Genomic DNA, 14,111 nt, shown 5'->3' with positions numbered 1-14,111 from the left:
TAAGTCCAGGCGGCGGGTTCCTTGTAACGCCTAGCAAAAGCTTTACAGGGCACGCGCTGCGGAGGTGAAGGCCTGCCGCTACCGTGTCTGGAGGTTGATTGTGGCTCCCTCACCGAGATGAAAGCCAATCGTGTCGAGGCATTGGGTGACCCTCAGGAAAAAAATTACCTGACGAGCCCGGCTTACAGTACGGGGTCTTTGCCGAAAGGCCCTGCGAGATACTGCCTCCGTGCTGTGGTTCACTGGATATTGCCCTGTGCTTTTATTTTAGTCTTGAGACGGGCGAGCTTTGTTGCGGTAACGTAACGCCTCAACCTCAACCTCACTCACCCTTGCCTCTCGTCGACTTTTTCTACCTCGTCCTCCCCCTTCCTCTCTCCACAATCTGTCCGTCCCCAATTGCACTTCCACACAACCCGCATCATGCTTTCCAGTCGCTTAATATCACGAGCCATTGCTCGCCCTGCTTTCCAGAGGTCTACGTAAGTTTATTGCAATGCGCTCTGCGACGTTTGGTCCAAGGACGTGGTTTATATCAAACCTGCTTCTTTCTGTTGGGCCAAGTCCGTCATCGACGAAAAAAAAAGGCTCGTCAACTAACACGCTTTTTTCTTGTTCACTAGGCTTCCCAGCGTCGTCTCTACCCCTTCTCTGTCGCGATTCAGCCGCGGATATGCCTCTGAGGCTGGTATGTTACCTCCGAGCTCATCGGAGCACGACCCCGAACAACCCGCTGACCGGAATTTCTTGCAGAGGAGAAGGACCTTGTCGTTATCGGTGGTGGCGTTGCTGGCTACGTCGCTGCTATCAAGGCTGGACAAGAGGGCATGAAGGTTGGTTTCACTGTTGATCTCGAATTTCAAATTTGGGGGGTGCATGAGAGGAGAGCAATAACTGACAATATCTTTCACGAATATAGGTTACCTGCATTGAGAAGCGTGGCTCTCTCGGTGGTACCTGCCTGAACGTCGGCTGCATTCCCTCAAAGTCTCTCCTCAACAACTCGCATCTCTACCACCAGATTCTCCACGACACCAAGAACCGCGGTATCGAGGTCGGCGATGTCAAGCTTAACCTCGCCAACTTCATGAAGGCCAAAGAGACCTCCGTCTCCGGTCTCACCAAGGGTATCGAGTACCTCTTCAAGAAGAACGGCGTTGAGTACATCAAGGGTGCTGGTTCTTTCGTCAACGAGCACGAGATCAAGGTCGACCTCAACGAGGGCGGTGAGACCAGCGTCCGCGGCAAGAACATTCTGATCGCCACTGGATCTGAGGCTACCCCCTTCCCTGGCCTCGAGATTGATGAGAAGCGCGTCATCACCAGCACTGGTGCTATTGCCCTCGAGGAGGTCCCCGAGACCATGACCGTCATTGGTGGTGGTATCATTGGTCTTGAAATGGCCTCCGTCTGGTCGCGACTTGGCTCCAAGGTTACCATCGTCGAGTTCCTCGGCCAGATTGGTGGCCCTGGTATGGATGCCGAGATCGCCAAGAACACCCAGAAGATCCTCAAGAAGCAGGGTCTCGAGTTCAAGCTCAACACCAAGGTTGTTAGCGGTGACAAGTCTGGCGAAAAGGTCAAGCTTGAGGTTGACTCCGCCAAGGGTGGCAAGCCCGAGTCCGTACGTATACCATGCTTCGAGTTGTGCAACTGATTCTGACAAATTTCCAGATTGAGTCCGACGTCGTCCTCGTTGCCATTGGCCGACGACCTTACACCGCTGGCCTTGGCCTCGAGAACATTGGCCTCGAGGCTGACGACCGTGGCCGGGTCGTGATCGACTCCGAGTACCGAACCAAGATCCCCCACATCCGATGTGTTGGTGACTGCACCTTCGGCCCTATGCTTGCCCACAAGGCCGAGGAGGAGGCCGTCGCTGCTGTTGAGTACATCAAGAAGGGATACGGCCACGTCAACTACGGTGCTATCCCCTCCGTCATGTACACTCACCCTGAGGTCGCTTGGGTCGGCCAGAGCGAGCAGGACCTTAAGAACCAGAACATCCCTTACCGAGTCGGAACCTTCCCCTTCGCCGCCAACTCCCGAGCCAAGACCAACCTCGACACTGAGGGTATGGTCAAGATGCTTGCCGACCCCGAGACCGACCGTCTCCTCGGAGTCCACATCATCGGCCCCAACGCTGGTGAGATGATTGCTGAGGGTACCCTGGCTCTCGAGTACGGTGCTTCCAGCGAGGACATTGCCCGAACTTGCCACGCCCACCCCACTCTCGCCGAGGCCTTCAAGGAGGCTGCCATGGCCACTCACTCCAAGGCCATTCACTACTAAACAATGCTTGAACAGTCAAGATAGTTGGATAAGATGCTGCATGCCAACAGCTTCAAATATGTCGATTGGTAGCAGTGGGTCTCTTCTGTGCCCTTTGCGGCGAGGAACAAACACTCTTCAATGCATACACTTGGAAGGGCGTCTGTAGTCGCCGAGAACATACCTAAAATATACACAGGGTCAAGAAGAGGCCTCGCAAGGATAGTGCGAACGGGATAGAGCCCGGGGCGTCTCGGACTCTGGGTTGTGTAAACTAGTAGTAATTTCTGTCTGTTCAAGCATGATGAATGGAAACCACACGGCAAGATGCGTGGCCTGCGTTTGAAAGTTATTAGTTGAGTCCTTGGTGGATGAACAGTCAACAATGATAGAATTTTTATGTCACATTGTGCTTGATACTTTGAATGCTCAACCCTGGAGAGTTCTCTGCATGCATTCCCGTGCTGATAGCACTTATTTATACCAGTTAAGAGAGTGTCAAACAAATGCCATGAGAAGCAATTAGATAACTGGCTTGTGTCTGTCTCATGAAAAAAGGAGAACCCAGACAGAGCCAGGGTTACCTCGACCAGTTATTGTAGTAGTAAGAAGTTCGAATACGAATTCGAGAATATGAAGAGCTCTGTTCCTCCTCCGGCATACATACAAGAGCACACTAGCACGCAAAGCAGTACAGGGAGCTTTGCAAGGTTGGTGTCGCAATCGAAAGTTTCTAGAGAACAGGACATGCGATATCAGCTCATTTTTGGCCGGGGTCCCATCTCGAAGTTTGGGAGCCTAGTTCTCTTAAACAAGCGTGAGAGCGCGAACAAATGACGGCTATCTCGGATATGTTGTAAGCAAAAGGGAATACGATCCCAGGGACTGTTGGGGCTTATATTGGCAATTCACGTCTGAACCACTATGCATACTTTTGTATGAGGATGGGATGGTTGATCAAATGCAATAGGGCCAACTCTCAGGCACTTTTGCTTTCTTGTCGATCTTCGTTGCTGCTTTAGACTAGGGGGAACCGTAGCGGTTAGCTGAACACGGGGGTTCTAGATCAGGTACTTGCCCTGTCAGATGGAACAACTAATATATTCTTCAGCTGTGCTGTTTTTAGTTCATAGTCTACGACAAAGAAAAGATACCTACCTAGGTAGATGTACTGAGGAGGATTCAAACCCACCTCGTTCCCTCGTTCCCTCTAGTCGTGAGCTTCTCTTATTACCAATTCCATGGATGTATAAGAATGTAAGGGTTGTCATCCTTTCCACCGAAGTTCAGAGCTATATTGAATTGCAGCTGTCTCTTCATAGTGGCGGGGTAACTCTTGGCTCGCCTAGACCCGCACTATCCCTTGCGTCCCCGCCGTTACTAAGAGGAAGATCGAGCCACCTTTTGGAAGAAACCTCCGTAGAATGGATCCTCGATTCCCTGACTCCACCACTATTCGTGCTAGAAAACAGCACGCAACTCATCCGTTGCCAAACACTAAACTGTACCTTTCTTTAACATGCGGTGAATTAAAGTGCATTTGATTCGTCCTTGCTATGTTTATCTACCCCTTTTAAACCTTTTCTTTATTCAGCTGGGCCTCGCCTTTTTTTCTCGCTCTCTATTTCCTCGATAGCCCCGGAACAAACTGCTGTGTTGCGCAGCAGTGTCCTAACACATTCTTTTTTTTGGTTTCTTGTTCCTGGATCGAACCACAGCTATGGCGCATAGCTCTATCGTTACAGGCCTGCCGGTCACGGCTAGTAATGCGCCCGAAAGAACACCAAAGCTCATGAACCGAGACGATGTCGAAGCTCTTATTGCGGAAGGCAAGCATATCACCATTTTTCATAACCAGGTAATCAAGATGGATGCTTGGATGCCATACCACCCAGGTGGTGACAAAGCTATGCTTCACCTGGTTGGAAAAGACGCCTCAGACGAGATAGATGCGTAAGTTGGTCTCTATCAATTGGGAAACATGGGCAATTCTAATTGTTTATATAGTCTCCATTGTTACGAAACCCGCCAGCATGTACTGCGTTATCGTATCGGCCGAGTCGAGGGTATCTGGGAAAACCTGCTACCTCCCATCCAAGGCGGCGTCTACCGTACACGCAAAGAGATCGAACAAGCCAATGCCGAGGGGGATTCGAATAAAGATCACGATTCAAGTGTGCCGTCAACACGGGTCCCATCACCGGTTTTCGACGAGGAAGTTACAGAGGGCGTCCGGCAACGAAAGGACGAAAAGAAGAAGAATGGAGCTCGAGCGCCTTCAGTATCCTCTGCTTCCAGTGTCGACGAAACCGACACGGATGGCATGTCCTACCTGGATACGATTACCCACGAACATATCCGTCTCGATCTCGAGAAATACCCTCCCCCCGACAAGGGGACACAAGCCAGAGTTGCTTCCAAATACCGTGAGCTCCACCAAAAGGTTTATGACACAGGGCTTTATAACTGCAACTATAAAGCCTATGGAATCGAGATTCTTCGATATACTGCGTTGGGTGTTGGTTCGGCAGTCTGTCTGCGTTATGAGTGGTACGCCCTGAGCGCTTTCCTTCTGGGCGCTCTTTGGCATCAGCTCTCGTTCACCGTCCATGATGCTGGCCATATGGGTATCACCCATAACTATCTTGTTGATTCTTGCATTGGAGCCCTGATTGCCGACTTTATGGGAGGTCTGTCGATAGGATGGTGGAAGCGAAATCACAATGTGCACCACGTTATCACCAACGCCCCGGAGCATGACCCTGATATCGAACATATGCCTCTCTTCGCTGTTTCCCACCGCCTTCTTGGAAGTCTGAGATCGACATACTACGAGAGAGTTATGTCCTACGATGCTGTAGCCAAGGTTCTGCTTAGGATTCAGGCCTGGACCTACTATCCGCTGCTTGCCCTTGCCCGTTTCAACCTCTACCGCCTCTCTTGGGATTTCCTTCTCATGGGTCGAGGTCCAAGGAAGGGCCCTGGATTGGCTATTTGGTGGCTCGAGATTATCGGACAAGTTTTCTTCTGGACGTGGTTCGGTTATGGCCTTGTCTACAATATGCTCCCTGACAACTGGACTCGATTCTACTTTGTTATGATCAGCAATATTACGGCATCGCCCCTCCACGTTCAGATCGTGCTATCTCACTTCGCCATGAGCACTGTCGAACTGGGCCCTCAGGAGTCTTTTCCCCAGAGACAGCTTCGAACGACAATGGATATCGACTGCCCCGAGTGGCTTGATTTCTTCCATGGTGGTCTGCAATTCCAGGTTATTCACCATCTCTTTCCTCGTGTGCCCCGCCATAACCTGCGTGCTACACAAAAGCTCGTCCAGGACTTCTGTAACGAGGTCAACATTCCCTACGCGCTATACGGATTCGCCAACGGCAACCAGCAAGTTATTGGAAGGCTGGCCGAGGTGTCCCGACAGGCGGCGATTCTTGCCAAGTGTCAACAATCTATCCAGAACGGAGATCTTGCCCATCACTAGACAAGATAGGGTGAACAAATGGGCATGTGCTTTTGCGCATATAATTTGACCGGTCTACATTTGCGATGTTTTCAAAGGTTGGGCATAGAATAGATCAAACCACTTTTGGTGCTGGATCGCTTACTAGATAGATTGATGAGTCTATGAAATGATTTCGCACTACCATACCCGTCAACGATCGTGATTCTGTCTCAGATGTCGAGATGTATCACTATTACGAACCGTGATTTTCGCCTAGGTTGGAAGCAAGCTTTATTCTGTGCGAGACAGTTCATGTGCAGGTCTTAGTCTAGAAGTTCATAAAGTCCGGAGTTGTGAGACTTGAGGATGAGACTAACAAGAAGTGCCTTGCTTGTGCGATTTACGGTACGACCAGCGGGCATCGGCTTTCTTGCGGAGCCATCTCGAATTCAAGGCTGGATAATCACAATGGTGTTGAGGTAACATGTTCTGTCTGGCGCGTCGAGCTCTGTCCCATTCCTAATAGTATAGCCAGATTAGGGACAACGCCAGCAATATAGTCCAATTACTTTCGTTCTCAACGTCTTAGTAAGCTTCAATCAAATGTTTGGGGACAGATCCAAGCCATGTTCTGATGAGCTCAACCTTTGCTGAAGCTCCGACATTGAGCGCATGAACCGGGCTTGCCGCCTATCACATGGGCCAGTCGTGGCAGTTGAGTGACGTCGATGTGTCGCACGGGGTCCTGTATGATGAAGAGGGGCCAAGGACATGGGAACTGTTTATTCGTGGACGCGTGCAGATTTTGAGAACGACATCTCATATCTGCATTTTCTCAAAATGGTATTGTTTCCTGGGGATGGGCTTGGTGAGATGCAAGACTGGAGAGTGTTTCGGCGCTACGAGAGTGCGACATGAACCCAGATCGTCAGGTTGGAACCAAATGTGAGCAAGGGTATGCCGACATTGCCTGTTTCTGGTATTCTTCTGCATATAGTCTCTGAACAAGTAGACTCACAGTTTGGTATGAAGGACAAAAGTGTCCAGAAAGGGAACTACCTCTAACTAGACGCGTTCGTACGTCAGATCACGAGCACGGAGTACAAAGTCCTGAAGGAGGGCGTCACCCAGCTCTTGAAGCTCGTGGGGCATTAGTGGGGGGTTGGCAGCTTTCCTCCTTCCCTGTCCAAGTTACCGTACAGTGCGTGCTAGTCAGATTCCCCTGCTCCATCTCAAACGAACCAACCACAACCGCTTGGAACCTAATTCCCACGACGACAACACTTCAACTCTCTTTCTTCTTAGCGCTCATCTCTAACTACAGCTTCAACTGTCGTCACGTAATAAACAGTTTACATCAGTGCCTTCAGCAGAAGCCTACTTCGTCGCGGCCAGCGGACGATGTGAATGAGCCGCAGCTATGGATGCCAACATCCAGCGGGCCCTCAACGATAAGCTCTACGACAAACGCAAGATTGGAGCTCTCGAGTATGTCCCACTTCTCATACCGCCTTTGCGCAATGCTTCAAATTTCTATGTTGATGGCCTTGAAGACTTGCTTCGAGATCGAGGTTAAGGTTGCACCTCGGGCCGATGACTTACTACTTCACTGCGTCTTCCACCCTAGCGGTTCACTTGTTAACATTTCCTCCGTAGGCTTGAACGTGTGATTCGAGATCTCGTTAGCGTTAAGGACTACCAACGCGTTCACGATATTCTCGAGCAGCTATGTAATGAGTATGCCTACGCTGTGCACCAGCCTCATGCAAGAAATGGCGGTTTAATAGGCCTGGCTGCCGCCGCTATTGCTCTCGGCCCAGTAAGTTTCACTTTCTAGGAACTCTTTCAAAAACACAAAATAAGGGAGCTCGCTGTGATATCATACTGCAACTATGCGCCTTTCCACCGTCTCTAACCTTCGAGTTAGGAACTACCTAGATACCTCGCCAAGATCGTTCCTCCTGTCCTAGCATGCTTTACCGATCAAGATGCCAGAGTCAGATACTATGCTTGCGAAGCCATGTACAACATAGCAAAGGTTGCAAAAGGAGAGATTCTGGTGTATTTTAATAGCATCTTTGATCAGCTTTGCAAGGTATATTCTCACACTACATCCGGATTTTGAACAAGGAGGGGGTTGCTAACTATTCTGACCTTCTCAGCTTGGTGCGGACTCAGAGCTATCAGTCAAAAATGGAGCAGAACTTCTAGATCGGCTTGTCAAAGACATAGTATCCGAGTCTGCTGCTTCATATGTGTCCATCCTAGAAGCACCGCCCGAGTTTGACGGCGATGACAAAGTCTCGTTTGGGGAAAACTCCCACTTACCTACCGCATTCTCTCTACCTCGATTCATTCCCCTACTGAAGGAGCGTATATGGGTTATTAACCCATTTACTCGTCAGTTTCTTGTTGGTTGGATCACTTTACTCGACTCGATACCTGATCTGGAGCTCGTCACATATCTACCGGATTTTCTTGGGGGCCTTCTCAAGTTTTTGTCAGATCAGAATTCCGATGTGCGGGTCGCTACGCAGAACTGCCTGGATAAATTCCTGAACGAAATCAAACGCATTGCCCGTATCAAAAAGGGAATTTTAGAAAGCAAGCGATCCAAGGAGGGTGCTAAGCGGAAAAGACAAGACTCCATTGACAGCGAATCCATAAACCCAGATTTTGAGGAAGGGGATGAGCTCGACTCCGACGCTGCATTGGATGACGACGACGATAGTAGCGGAGAAGATTGGATTCCCGGGCAGGATGTTGAGATCAACTACAAGGAAATCCTCCAAATTTTGACTGCGACGTTGGATTCACCACTGGGTTAGTTGACCTTTAACTTATTTTGAGCATGGCTAACACATTGGCAGAGGAGGACTGTCTTCTCGAGTCCCTACGATGGGTTGTAGAGTTTCTTGATATTTGTCCCGAAGAGGTTCTGCCATTCACTCCCAAGATTCTTGCCCATATGCTTCCAGCTATGGCTAGCACCAAGGAAACTATCCACCAGGCAGCGACTCGAGTTAATACTTGTCTAATGGACTATGTTGTTTCACTCTCCGATGACTCTGAGCTGACACAGCCACCTCCCGCACAACCGCCCCAAAACTTCTCGACTTCTCGATTGCCCGTCCCTGGAGAGAAGGGGCCTGATGGCGTAAACAGCAATCGGGTATCCTTATCGAGCTCCAAAGATTTGGAATTCCGTAGTCCTACGCCTGCGCAAGGTCGTTCGATATCTACCCCTGTTGATATCAACATCACTCAAACGCAAGCCGACCTGGACTATGCCGCAGCTGTCAATTCTCTCACTCTCCTCTTCCTCAACGATCATGAAGCTACCCGGGTGGCAGCCCTGACGTGGCTTATTATGTTGCACAGGAAAGCTCCTCGAAAGGTACTTGCTTTTAACGACGGCACGTTTCCGGCGCTTTTGAAGACATTGTCAGATCCATCCGATGCTGTTGTAACCAAAGACTTGCAACTTCTTTCGCAAATTTCTCGGAACACGGAAGATGACTACTTCGCCAATTTCATGGTAAATCTGTTGCAACTCTTCTCAACAGACAGAAAGTTACTTGAGACTCGAGGCAATCTCATTATCCGACAGCTCTGCTTAAGTCTGAGCCCCGAGAGGATTTACAGGACATTGGCCGACTGTATCGAGAAGGAAGAGGATGTCGAATTTGCCAGCATAATGGTACAGAATCTTAACAACAACCTCATCACTGCCCCTCAACTGGCCGACGTTCGGAAGAGGTTACGAAACCTTGAAACCAGGGTAAGCAAAAACCAGGATGATATCGTCAAATTGGAGAATACTAACAAGTGCCAGGATGGCCAAACACTCTTTGTAGCTCTGTTCCGATCATGGTGCTATAACGCTGTGGCTACATTCTCGCTTTGCCTGCTGGCTCAAGCTTACGAGCAAGCATACAACTTGCTGCAAATTTTGTAAGTGCTGTAGAGATCCCGTCCTATCCCCAGCTAACGACTTTGACTTAGCGGCGAGTTGGACATGACAGTCAATATGCTCATCCAGGTCGATAAGCTAGTGCAGTTGATTGAGTCACCCGTCTTTACATGTAAGCTTTTGCTCTAGCCGAAGTTCAAATTAGATGCTAATTGATAATCTAGATCTACGCCTACAGTTGCTAGAGCCCGAGAAGTATCCGTACCTTTACAAATGCATGTATGGTATTCTGATGCTTCTGCCGCAATCTTCGGCGTTTGCTGCACTCAAGAATCGACTCAACAGTGTCAGCTCTATAGGATATCTACATACAGCACCTCGAGCGTAAGTTTTCAGATTATTTTCGTGGCAGTCACGACCAAGGAGTATTCGTTATTCTGGTTTACATCTGCAACTTTCCACAACAGCATGCTGACGCTTCAATAGTGCCCCAGCACCTACAAGTAGCTCCAATTTTGACAGGCCAAATCGGCTCAAAAGCAGGGAAGAAGGGAACATACGTTGGGTTGAACTTCTGGAGAAATTCAGAAGTGTCCAGGAACGAGCGCGGCGCGCGCAGCGTCAAAACAACATGGATGGCGACGAGATGCCAACAATGGGAGTCAGTGAGCTTCGCATCGGCGACGGAGCTGTAGACATCAAGGGCAAGGAGACGCGCGGCGTTGGCCTACAGTCGATTCCTCAGAAGGAACCAACACCTGCTCCTCCAGTACCAGCGAAGAGGATAGGCTTGGGCAGACAGTTTGGACGATTGGGAGGCGCAGTGGCAGGTAAAGGCCGACGCAATCAATAGAAACTGCAGGAAATTTGGTTATATAGGTATTCAGCGTTATTTTGCCTGTGTGTCAACTTGCCGCGCAAGTGGAGTTGACGGTGTTGGTATGTCATTAATGTATAGTATCGAACCAAAGATCAATGGAGACAATGTCAGTGTCGTCGTTTAACCGGACTCTCACGCTCCACTAAACCTTCGAAGACGGCATCGCGTTGTGATTCTATAGAGCGAAGTTCTTGTCGCAGCTCTTCCAACTCTGCTCTCGCCATGTCTGGATTGCTTGGTAATCCTTGAAAGACGGCCAGTTGGAGGTCAAGCTCTTTCTTCTGTGCCAGAACTGATAGATACTCTTGTTCGTCGCGAGAGAGGTCGGCAATGGTTGGGTGCGAAGAGTTGGAAGATGCAGCAAGTGAAGCAACCTTGTCTTGGAGCTCAGGGAGCTTGGTGGATAAAGCCTTAATCTTGCGCTGCATTTCGAGGTTTTGTTTGGCCAGATGCGCCGGAGGCTGGTAATCTTCGCTTTGGAGGTCTTTGAGTATGTCGTTTATGCGAGCTGTTTCCTCGTCAATGTGCTTGTGCAGAACCTCGACGCGGGCCTTCATTTGTTCTGCATCATGTATGCTTGATTGAAGCTGAATCATTCGTTGACCCAACGTCTCTGGCTCCGGGAAGGCGACACCAAATTGCAGCGCTATGCTTCCCATGGCATCAAGAGCTGTGTGTCCATCAGCAGGCAGGTTGTGTTGCACAACTTCGATCAGGCCCTCTCGTAACGGCCGACTCTTATTCTCGATCTTAGCTTCGGAGTCGGTGAGCTCCTGTAATGCGGTGGCTTCAGCTTTTGCGACCAAATTACGCTCCTCGTCCGCGGATTCATTCACAGATGCCAGAGCGAGTAGGGCCTTGAGCGTATCGTTATTGCGCTCGAAGGAAGGGACCGGACGAGGGTGGAATTTCGAAGAGAGCCAGGCGTCTATATATGACCAGTCGCGGGCGGTGGAGGCAGCGATGCGAGCAACTGAAGGAGAGAAGATGGCCGAGTCTTCACTGAGTAGACGGTGATGCGCCATGATGGAATGCGCCACGCAAAAATGTGAAATGGGTGTTGTTTGTCTGGACTTTAGAGACGTATTTGGTACGGCATGCTGCACCCGGAGTTGTATGTAAACAAATTGCGAGATTCAGGGTCGTGACCAACCTAAAGTGGTGACGCCACAGCACAACAAGCCCAAGCCAGACGGCTGCCATCAAAGTGGATGATCACCCCTGTCCCCCTTGCACTGTATGCGCAAGATGATTCGGCCCCTTTCTACACTAAGCTTATAGCGCCCGCCGCTAATTCCTACAGCACCATGGAACCTACAGCCTGGAACTGCGCCCGAAATTCCTAGCACCTGCTAGTTAAGTACTTGTGGCCACCTATTACAATTGGTGGAAGGACGTGTACCTTATTGACAGATACCAACTTTCCCTGTTCAGTCAATCGGAGGCACTTGGCCTTGTTGGCTTCTTTGTGAATAAAGTTGTCCTCTTTGCTCTCGACTGCGACTTGCATTCTTTCCCTTCTATCGAGTATTCCGAGTCCCTCGCTCAATTAAATTCAGGTTCTTTCATTTACTACAATCGTCGTCGCATTAATTGCCGCCGACTATTGCAACTATTAAGAAGTTGATGTCTGGCTTATAGACATTATTCACCTGCGACTTGCTTGCCCTTCAACTTCTCTTATACTTCGAATCGACCCAACTCCTTCGAAATGCATTTGAACCTTGCTGCTCTGGCAGTGGCCGCTACGACTTTGCTCGCTTCGGCCAACGCTCTTTCGCCTCAGGATGTCCCGGCCGATCTTCCTGTTTCGCAGCTCCTTACCACGGCGCAGTCGCATTTGTCTCGTGGCGAAACTAACGAGGCTCTTGTGTACTATGATGCCGCCATCGCTCGCGACCCTACCAACTACTTGACTATTTTCAAAAGGGCCACCACGTACCTCTCCTTGGGCAGAACTTCGCAGGCGACCGATGATTTTAATAAAGTGCTGTCGCTGAAGCCTGGCTTCGAGGGCGCCCACCTTCAACTCGCCAGGCTGCGTGCCAAGGCAGGAGATTGGGCCGCCGCAAAGACGCAATACGGACTTGCTGGAAAGCCTTCTAGCTCTGCTGAGGTCGTGGAGCTCGACGAAGCCAAGCTGGCCTACAGTATGGCTGAGATGGCTGGCAAAGGCGGGAAGTGGGATGAGTGTGTCAGTCATGCTGGTACGGCCATCGTGGTTGCGAGTCGATCCCCCCATCTGCGCGAACTTCGAGCGCATTGTCGTTTCGAACTTGGGGATGTCGAAGAAGGCATGAGCGACCTGCAACATGTCCTCCACATGAAGCCTGGTGATACCAGCCCGCATGTTGTCATCTCGGCTACCTCGTTCTATGCGTTGGGTGACATGGAAAATGGTATTGGGCAGGTCAAGAAGTGTCTTCAGTCTGATCCAGATTCCAAGGTCTGCAAGAAATTACACAAGCAAGAGAAGAAGCTCCAGAAGGCGATCCAGAAAGTCCAAACCCAACTCGGCCGATCTCAACCTACTACAGCAGGCAGGGCGTTGGTTGGTACTGCTGATGAGCCTGGTCTGGTCCCCGAAGTTCGACAACAGGTGGATGAGCTGAAGAAGAACAAGAGCATCCCACATAATGCACGCACACAACTATTGGAGCTCTTGATAGAGCTCACTTGCCAAGCACAGAGCGAGGTAAGACTCACTGTTGTTTCGCTTCTCTCTTGGGTCGCTAACAGTCATTCTAGTCAAATCACAAAGACGTCGCCAAGTATTGCGACGAGTCGTTACAGCTCAACCCCGACTCATTTTGGGGTCTGCTCCATAAGGGTAAAACTCAATTGAAGAGTGAACTATACGACGCCGCTATTGCAACCTTCCAAAAGGCTGCTGAACTTCGACCCGAGCAAAAGGAGAAGGTCAACCCCCTGCTCAACAAGGCACACATTGCTCTCAAGCGCAGCAAGACAAAGGACTACTACAAAGTCCTTGGTGTTGAGCACGACGCCGACGAACGCCAGATTAAATCCGCCTACCGTAAGCAGTCTAAGATCTTCCACCCAGACAAGGCGGCCAAGCAAGGTATTCCTAAGGAGGAGGCCGAAAAGAAGATGGCTAGCATCAACGAGGCATACGAAGTGCTTAGCGACCCTGAATTGCGAGCGCGCTTCGATAATGGTGATGACCCCAACTCGCAAGAAGGTCCCAGGAACCCCTTCCAGCAGGGCAACCCCTTCGGCGGTGGTGGACATCCTTTCATGTTCCAGCAAGGTGGTGGCGGTCCCAACATCAAGTTCCAGTTTGGAGGTCAAAACTTCGGCTTCTAAGTGCACTCAATGGATTTTGGATTTATTGCAGATGAAACTTTCAGACATTCTTTTACAGCGAAAGGGGTTCGAAACATTGCTTGGAGTGGTAGAGAGCATTGCCATCCAAGAATTGACTATATATATTCACAAGGATGTGTCTCTTCTTCCGGAGTACTCTGGGGTCGTGGCGTGGGAGTTTTAGTAGTTCCTTCTCTCAATTTCATTCCATATGAAGTTCTGCCATACGCACAATTGAGACAATGCCAACTTTCAAGCACTTC

The 14,111-nt window shown here is 50.0% G+C and overlaps 5 protein-coding genes across 5 annotated transcripts; 4 read left to right on the top strand and 1 right to left on the bottom strand.

Moving 5' to 3' along the window:
* The first annotated feature begins 196 nt into the window (after positions 1-196).
* B0J16DRAFT_27806 (uncharacterized protein) lies at positions 197-2,598 on the top strand. The gene is made up of 5 exons (XM_046123825.1): positions 197-482; positions 624-688; positions 754-833; positions 920-1,624; positions 1,675-2,598. The coding sequence occupies exons 1-5, from the start codon at positions 424-426 to the stop codon at positions 2,290-2,292; spliced, it is 1,527 nt and encodes a 508-aa protein (XP_045989390.1). The 5' UTR covers positions 197-423; the 3' UTR covers positions 2,293-2,598.
* A 1,305-nt stretch (positions 2,599-3,903) lies between these two features.
* B0J16DRAFT_27767 (fatty acid desaturase-domain-containing protein) lies at positions 3,904-6,096 on the top strand. Its single transcript, XM_046123814.1, has 2 exons — positions 3,904-4,224; positions 4,279-6,096. Exons 1-2 carry the CDS (start codon positions 3,992-3,994, stop codon positions 5,765-5,767), a joined length of 1,722 nt encoding a protein of 573 aa, XP_045989389.1. The 5' UTR covers positions 3,904-3,991; the 3' UTR covers positions 5,768-6,096.
* Positions 6,097-6,909: 813 nt separating this feature from the next.
* On the top strand, positions 6,910-10,561 carry B0J16DRAFT_27726 (vacuolar protein 14 C-terminal Fig4p binding-domain-containing protein). The gene is made up of 9 exons (XM_046123799.1): positions 6,910-7,216; positions 7,385-7,547; positions 7,656-7,823; positions 7,891-8,551; positions 8,599-9,509; positions 9,564-9,682; positions 9,734-9,813; positions 9,866-10,025; positions 10,128-10,561. Exons 1-9 carry the CDS (start codon positions 7,149-7,151, stop codon positions 10,492-10,494), a joined length of 2,697 nt encoding a protein of 898 aa, XP_045989388.1. The 5' UTR covers positions 6,910-7,148; the 3' UTR covers positions 10,495-10,561.
* Positions 10,415-11,667, bottom strand: B0J16DRAFT_27735 (uncharacterized protein). The gene has a single exon (XM_046123804.1). The coding sequence runs from the start codon at positions 11,544-11,546 to the stop codon at positions 10,629-10,631; it is 918 nt and encodes a 305-aa protein (XP_045989387.1). The 5' UTR covers positions 11,547-11,667; the 3' UTR covers positions 10,415-10,628.
* A 465-nt stretch (positions 11,668-12,132) lies between these two features.
* Positions 12,133-14,000, top strand: B0J16DRAFT_27704 (uncharacterized protein). Its single transcript, XM_046123786.1, has 2 exons — positions 12,133-13,216; positions 13,270-14,000. Exons 1-2 carry the CDS (start codon positions 12,233-12,235, stop codon positions 13,846-13,848), a joined length of 1,563 nt encoding a protein of 520 aa, XP_045989386.1. The 5' UTR covers positions 12,133-12,232; the 3' UTR covers positions 13,849-14,000.
* Positions 14,001-14,111: the final 111 nt, after the last annotated feature.

This window comes from Fusarium flagelliforme (genome assembly GCF_020744385.1).
Source record: "Fusarium flagelliforme strain FIESC 12 MPI-CAGE-AA-0113 chromosome Unknown B0J16scaffold_1, whole genome shotgun sequence".
NCBI classification, from domain to species: Eukaryota; Fungi; Ascomycota; class Sordariomycetes; order Hypocreales; family Nectriaceae; genus Fusarium; species Fusarium flagelliforme.
The sequence above is the reverse complement of the archived record's forward strand: the minus strand, read 5'-3'. Positions and strand labels throughout refer to the sequence as shown.